The sequence below is a fragment of the Geospiza fortis genome, unplaced genomic scaffold (genome assembly GCF_000277835.1).
Source record: "Geospiza fortis unplaced genomic scaffold, GeoFor_1.0 scaffold26, whole genome shotgun sequence".
Lineage (NCBI taxonomy): Eukaryota > Metazoa > Chordata > Aves > Passeriformes > Thraupidae > Geospiza > Geospiza fortis.
The window spans coordinates 68618-75427 of record NW_005054425.1 but is presented as its reverse complement, the minus strand read 5'-3'; the positions used below and the strand labels follow the sequence as shown (position 1 = coordinate 75427).

The following is a 6810-nucleotide window of genomic DNA, read 5'->3' as shown; positions in this document are numbered from 1 at the left end:
GCCAGCGGGAAGCGCATCCAGCTCCGTCAGTGGGTGCCGGATGTGGGGAGGAGTTGGAGGGCGGCGGGAGGAGTGGGTACCCCCAAACCCCGCTGTTCCCAGGGCACCCCGGCATTCCATTGCTGCGGAATGAAAGCGGCGCTTGGGGCTCCCCTTTAATGCGTTCGCCTTGATGTCCAAGGGATCACCCGCTTCCCAGCCCCCCTCCCGCGGGCTCCGTGTCCCCAGGACAGCGGTGCTGGAGAATGGCGGGTGCCTGCAGGGTGAGGCAGGCTGGCGGGTCGCGCTGGCTGATGCAATCTCGCGGCGCCGGTGCGTGGAGCCCGTGCTGTGCCATGCTGTGTCCTGTTGGTGTTCCCTGGCTCTGGATCCCCTGGGACTGATCCCTGCCGCTGATTAGGGTGGCGCGTTCTCAGCATAGGTGCCCCCAATTTGAGCTGCCCCCAGACCTGGGCTCTGCCCTTCCCAGCCCTGGGGTCACAAAGGGGGAACATCCATGCTCCCTCCCCTCATCCAACACCCCCTGAATCTTGTCATTGTGGCCTCAGATCGCAGGGTCTGCTCAGTCCTTAGCAATCCCATCCTGCTGAGGGAGGCGTCTCATCACAATGTGGGGTCCCAGCACAGTGCGGGGGTCCTGTCCTAACAGGGAGGTCCCAGCATGGGAGGCTCTGAGCCTGTGGAGGGAGGGATGTTATCCTGGCATGGGTGTCCCAGTGCAGCGTGAGGGGGATCTCATCCTGGTGTGAGGGTCCCAGCCCAGCATGAGGGTCCTAGCCCAGCATTGGGGGGTCCAAGTGAAGTATGGAGATCCTGTGCTGATGTGGAGGGTCCCATCCTGGTGGAGGGATTCCCATTTTGGCAGGGTGGGGTTCCCAGTCCAGCATGGGGGTCACAGCCCAATGTGGGGGGAGATCCTAGCATGGTGTGGGGATCCCATTCCAGTACGTTGTTCCCAGCCAGGCATGGGACTTTCACCCCAGTGTGGGGGACCTCATCCCCTCATGGGGGTCCCAGTGTGGAGGTCCTATCCCACTGTGGGGGTCCCAGCCCAGCACGGGGAAATCCCAGTGTAGGGTGCTCATCTTAGAGTTGGGGTGTCCCATCCCAGCGTGGTTTCAGCGCGTCATGGGGGTTTCCAGCCTGGCATGGAGATCCCAGTGCAATGTCACTCCAGGTGTTTTCCAGTGACATCCCTACTCCTTGCAGCTCTGCTCCACACGATCAACCTCTGTCCTTCCAAAAACCCAAAGGATGGTGCCTGTGGGTATTCCAGGAACTGCCACCCCCCCTGCTGCTCCCATGGGGGCTCCATATCACCTCTCTGTACCAGAAAGGGGCCCCAGCCCTTCTCTCAGTCCAGGTGGCAGCCCCTACCTTCCTTTCCAGGTAGGTTTCGTGCCGACAACCTGAACAAGCTGAAGAACCTGTGCAGCAAAACCATTGGGGACAAGATGAAGGTGGGTCATGAGTGCTCTGGGTCACCTTATGGTGGGACATCACCAACTGTTGACGTCTCTCCTTCTCCCAGCCCTCCAGTCTCTCCCTTGTGTCACTGAGGGATATTTTCCCACTGGAATTTTACTCTTTAACTCTCCTGGGGTTCCTTTTTCCTCTTGCTGCAGAAAAAGGAGCCAGTAGGGACGGATGAATCTGTACCAGAGAGTGCACAGAACCTGGATGAACTCACAGCTGATGTCCTGGGGGTGAGTGAGACCCCAACTCCCTCCACTGTGCCTACAGTTTGTCCAGAGCTTTGCCTGGAATTGCCCAAATTGGTGGCCTAAAGTGCCCACCAAATGAGGGGGGACTGCCTGTTGCCCCAGCTGGGAGGATCCTTTATCTCTCCTTCCCACAACAGCAATAACTGACTCTTCCTCAGTGTCCTTGATCTCCCCAGCATCGCCCTGTGTCAGTCAAGGGCTCGTCCCTGGGAATTTGAGCAGCCTCAGTCCTTCTGTGTCCTCAGTGTGTCCCTCCCTGCCTGCTTCCATCCCAGTTTGGTAGTCACCCTGGTTAATGATTGTAATGCTGGCTGCCATGGGAGCAGCTCAGGCCTTCCAGATTCCAGCTTGTCACCCCTTTATCCTTTCAGGCTGTTCTTGAGTGTGTCCAGCCCAGGGACTCACTCCAGAATATGTGGAGGGTCCAGAATTCACCATGCTGGGCCCAGGATTCCCTGTGCTGGATGAACAGGACCCTCTTTCCAGTGGTCTTGTCTCTCCCCCACCTCATCCGGAGGTCTCTTTGCAGTGTCTCCAGGTATCCCAGATAAAGAAAATTCGGCTGCTCATTGATGAGGCCATCCTGGAGTGCGACTCTGAGCGCCTGCGGCTGGAGGCTGAACGCTTTGAGAGCCTCCGGGAGATTGGGAACCTCCTCCACCCCTCTGTGCCCATTAGCAACGATGAGGTGGGACACGGGAAGGGAGGTGGGGCTAGGTCAGAGGGGCTAGGAAGCTCACAGTGGGAAGCAGGGGGCTCCCAGCAGGGGATCCCCCAAGCCTGTCTGGGTGGGCATGTGAGGGAAATCTGCATGACAAGCCAGCATTTGCCACCGGGATCAGACAAAGAGCAGCTCAGACAACACTGGGCACACCATTGTTGGGGGAATTCATGGGAAAGGCGCTTCCTGCAGTGAGGACAGGGTCTCTCTCTGCTGCCTCCATTCATCCCATGGGAATATTTTCCCAGAGGGAGCCCAACTAGGCCAGGCTTGCTGCCAAGTGGCTGCATAATAAGCTACAGGCTGGAGTTTGAGCTCCCAAAGTGGACCCAATGTGGTTCAGGGACTGGTGTCACAGCATTCCAGGGCACTGAGGAGGTGATAGGCTTATGTTTCTCTTTTCTCTGGGTTCCTGCAGGATGTGGACAACAAGGTGGAGCGGGTGTGGGGTGACTGCAGCTGCAGGAAGAAGTATTCTCATGTGGATCTGGTGGTGATGGTGGATGGCTATGAGGGGGAAAAGGGCGCCGTGGTGGCTGGCAGCCGTGGCTACTTCCTTAAGGTGAGAGCTGTGACCCTGGAATGATTGGGTTCAGAGAGGAATGAGGAGGGACAGGGGCCTTGGGTTCTCCTCCCCTGGGACTGATGATGGGAGCCTCCAGAGGCCTCCTGGACCCTCTGAGCAAGAAGGAGTGGCCCAGCAGAGTGTGTGTGTGACAGGCAGTGTGACCCTTGTTCTCAGGGCCCGCTGGTGTTCCTGGAGCAGGCGCTGATCCAGTATGCGCTGCAGAGCCTCCGTGCCCGGGGGTACACCCCGGTGTACACCCCCTTCTTCATGCGCAAGGAGGTGATGCAGGAGGTGGCCCAGCTTAGCCAGTTTGACGAGGAGCTTTACAAGGTAAGGGATCGCTCCAGATTTGGGACTTGGAAGCAAGCACCCCCATGGGACCGTGGAGAGGGAGGCAGCGGGGTCCCCTCTGCCCTGGCAAGCTTGTGGTGGTGGCAGCAATTGTAGCAGTGGTTCCTTCCCCTCTCCTTGGGATCCATCTCCACGTTGTGATGGTGAAGATGTGACAGGGAGATGGCTTGTCTTGGGGGTCCACCTCTGTGGGAAACACCTCCATGGGTGACACTGCAGTAACAAGGAGGTGGCTCATCTTGGGTCCATCTCCATGGGTGACACACTGTGATGGCCATGAAGTGACAAGGAGATGGCTGGTCTCCCGAGTCCATCTCCATTGGTGACGTGTGGTGACAAGGATGTAGCTTATCTCTGGGGTCCATGTTTATGGGTGCCACGTGATGGTGATGAGGTGACAAGGAGGTGGCTCATCTTTGGGATCCATTTGCACAGGTGGCACATGATGGCAGTGCAGTGACAAGGAGGTGACATGCTCTGGGGGCCATCTCCATGGGTGACATAGGTGACAAGGAGGTGGCTTGTGATGGTGATGACGTGACAAGGAGGTGGCTCATCTCTGGAGTCCATCTCCACGGGTGATACAGGTGACTCGTCCCTGCCATCAGCCCCTTTGAACGACCAACAAACTCCCCCTGTGATGAATTCCCAAACCATCTGGCCCTGGAAAACCTCCCTGCTGGTCTCTGGAGGTGCAGGAGCAGCTAGAAGAGGGCCGGTGGCTTATGTCCCCTGCAGGTGATTGGGAAGGGCAGTGAGCGGGCGGAGGACAGTTCCATTGATGAGAAGTACCTGATCGCCACGTCAGAGCAGCCGATCGCCGCCCTGCACCGCGACGAGTGGCTGCGGCCGGAGGACCTGCCCCTCAAGTACGCGGGGCTCAGCACCTGCTTCCGCCAGGAGGTGGGATCCCATGGCCGGGACACCCGCGGCATCTTCCGCGTCCACCAGTTTGAGAAGGTGAAGGAGTGGTCCTGGGAGAAATTTGGGATGTACTGAGGGTTGCTGTGGAGTTCCAGTGGGAATTCAGCATGTTCCAGTGGAAATTCATGGTGTATCTGGTGCCACTGCAGCATACCCGGCAGGAATTCAGGGTGTACCCATTGTCACCGTGGTATACACCCCAGGAAGTTGGGGTGTATACCCCATGTCACTGTCGGGTTCCAGTGGGAATTCAGGGTGTACCTGGTGTCACTGTGGGGTTCTCATGGGAACTTTGGCTATACTCAGTGTCACTGTGGGGTTCCAGTTGGAATTCAGGCAGTACATGGTGTCACCATGGGGTTCCCGTGGGAATTGGAGCTATACCTGGTGTCACTGTGGAATTCCTTCTCCTGCAGATTGAGCAGTTTGTCTACTCCTCCCCCCATGACAACAAATCCTGGGAGATATTTGAGGAGATGATGGCCACAGCTGAGGAATTCTACCAGTCCCTTGGGATTCCCTACCACATCGTCAACATCGTCTCAGGTAGGGGCTCTTGTACCACGGGGGGTTGAGAGGGGCCCTGACCTGCTTCCTGCATGGCAATTTCTTGTCTCTGGCTCATTGCTGTCCCCAGCCTGAGACAGAGGAAGAGAAGGGGACATTTTGCTTTCTGTGAAATCCTCAGCCTTGCTCTGGGTCCGTGGGAACGGGTGTGAACACTGCTGTGATGGATTGTCCCCGCTGTCCCTTCCGGAGGGACAGTTGGAGTGTCCCAGCTCCTCCTGGAAATGCTCACAGGAAAAAAGATCTGGTTTAAAAGCTCCCTGTGGCTGAGCTTTATCCCCTTTATCCCACTGGCAGAGCGAGAACCCCACATCCCCACTGTTGAGCAGAAATCTCTCATTCCTGTGTCCAAGCAGGAATCCCAGATCCCCATGGCATAATCCTACCTCCCCATAGTCAAGTGGGAAGCCCATGTCCTTGTGGCTGAGAAAGAGCCCTATGTTCCCATAGCTGAGTGGGAATCTCACATCCACAAAGCTTAGAGAGGCCCCCACATTCCTGTGAGTAAGCGGGATCCCCATATCCCCATGGCACAGCAGGAGTCCAGTGTCCTGCGGTTGAGCAGGAGTTCCCCATCTCCATGTCTGGGCAGGACTCCCACATCCCCATGTCCCCATGACCAAACAGCCTGTGGCTTGTTGACCCTGCGGCCAAGTGCGTACCCCACGTTTCCATGGCTGAGATGTAACCCCACATCACTATGGCAGAGCAGAAATCCATGTCGGATTGGCAACAAGCTGCTGGAATGACTTTGGAGGCTTCACCCTACACTCTGCCCCAGGATAGGAAAATTCAGGATGGCAGTGGGACCCCCCACTCAGCACTGTTCCCTCTCCAGGCTCCCTGAACCATGCAGCCAGCAAAAAACTGGATCTGGAGGCTTGGTTCCCTGGCTCTGGTGCCTTCCGTGAGCTTGTCTCCTGTTCCAACTGCACTGACTACCAGGCCCGGCGCCTGCGCATCCGCTATGGCCAGACAAAGAAGATGATGGACAAGGTGAGGCTAGTACGCATAGGAGAGTTCTTCCTCTGTTCCTTTGCTTTCCCCATGTCACAGATGTCCCCTGTGTCCCCCTGCCACAGGTGGAGTTTGTGCACATGCTGAATGCTACCATGTGTGCTACCACCCGCACCATCTGCGCCATCCTGGAGAACCACCAGACTCCTGAGGGAATCCGCATCCCTGAAAAGCTCCAAAACTTCATGCCTCCAGGTAACATCCCTCTGTGCCTTCCCCATCCCCTGCTTCTTGGCGGGGAGGGGTGACATTGGTCCCATGTCTCCCCAGACCTGCGGGAGCTGATTCCATTCATCAAGCCGGCACCCATTGACCAGGAGCTCTCCAAGAAGCAGAAGAAGCAGCAGGAAGGAGGGGGCAAGAAGAAGGCAGGGGGGGGACGCGACCAGGTGCTGGAGGAGCAGATGAAGAACATGGAGGTCTGAGGGTGTCCCCCTGCACCCCAAGGACTTTGAGGGCCTCCCAGGTCATCTCACCTTCATCGCCAGGCTGTGCCCTTCATCATCGTCTTTGCTCGGAGGGGAGTCACCGTCTGTCCCCCCTGTTCCACAAAGAACTGACCCTGTCAGGGCGCTGCCTCTCTCCCTGTGTGTCCCCCTTACCCTGCTGAGTCGGGCTGAGATTCCCCATGTGTCCCCCTCATGCTGAGTGGTGCTGGGGACCCCCGTGCCCATGTAACATGACCCTCCTCCGTCCAAAATAAAGCCAAGAGCTGCTGAGCTGTGTGTTCTTGGGGATTTCCGAGGAAAGAATGGGGGGGGTCCAGCCCGGGGTCGTATCTGCGTTGCACACCACCCTTCCCCTCCCCCCGCACCTCCCTCCTCCCCGTTCTCCCTCCCTCCTGCCAGCCCCACACAAAGCCCCAGACAAAGCCCCTTTGTGATGCTAAGTGGGGCCGAGGGCCCCCAGCCTCAGCCTCAGCTGCTGCTCGCCCCCCC

General features: G+C 57.8%; 1 protein-coding gene across 1 annotated transcript in view; it reads left to right on the top strand.

Annotated features, from left to right (window-relative positions):
• The window catches only part of SARS1 (seryl-tRNA synthetase 1), a 9620-nt gene extending 3029 nt beyond the window's left edge, over nucleotides 1–6591 (top strand). The window contains exons 2-11 of the mRNA XM_005426809.3: nucleotides 1390–1460; nucleotides 1626–1706; nucleotides 2254–2412; nucleotides 2864–3007; nucleotides 3188–3343; nucleotides 4103–4324; nucleotides 4705–4834; nucleotides 5694–5851; nucleotides 5938–6067; nucleotides 6143–6591. Of these exons, the coding sequence (XP_005426866.2) occupies nucleotides 1455–1460; nucleotides 1626–1706; nucleotides 2254–2412; nucleotides 2864–3007; nucleotides 3188–3343; nucleotides 4103–4324; nucleotides 4705–4834; nucleotides 5694–5851; nucleotides 5938–6067; nucleotides 6143–6297 (1341 nt within the window). The 5' untranslated portion in view covers nucleotides 1390–1454 and the 3' untranslated portion in view covers nucleotides 6298–6591. The remainder of the gene's footprint in view (nucleotides 1–1389; nucleotides 1461–1625; nucleotides 1707–2253; nucleotides 2413–2863; nucleotides 3008–3187; nucleotides 3344–4102; nucleotides 4325–4704; nucleotides 4835–5693; nucleotides 5852–5937; nucleotides 6068–6142) is intronic.
• The last annotated feature ends 219 nt before the right edge of the window (nucleotides 6592–6810 follow it).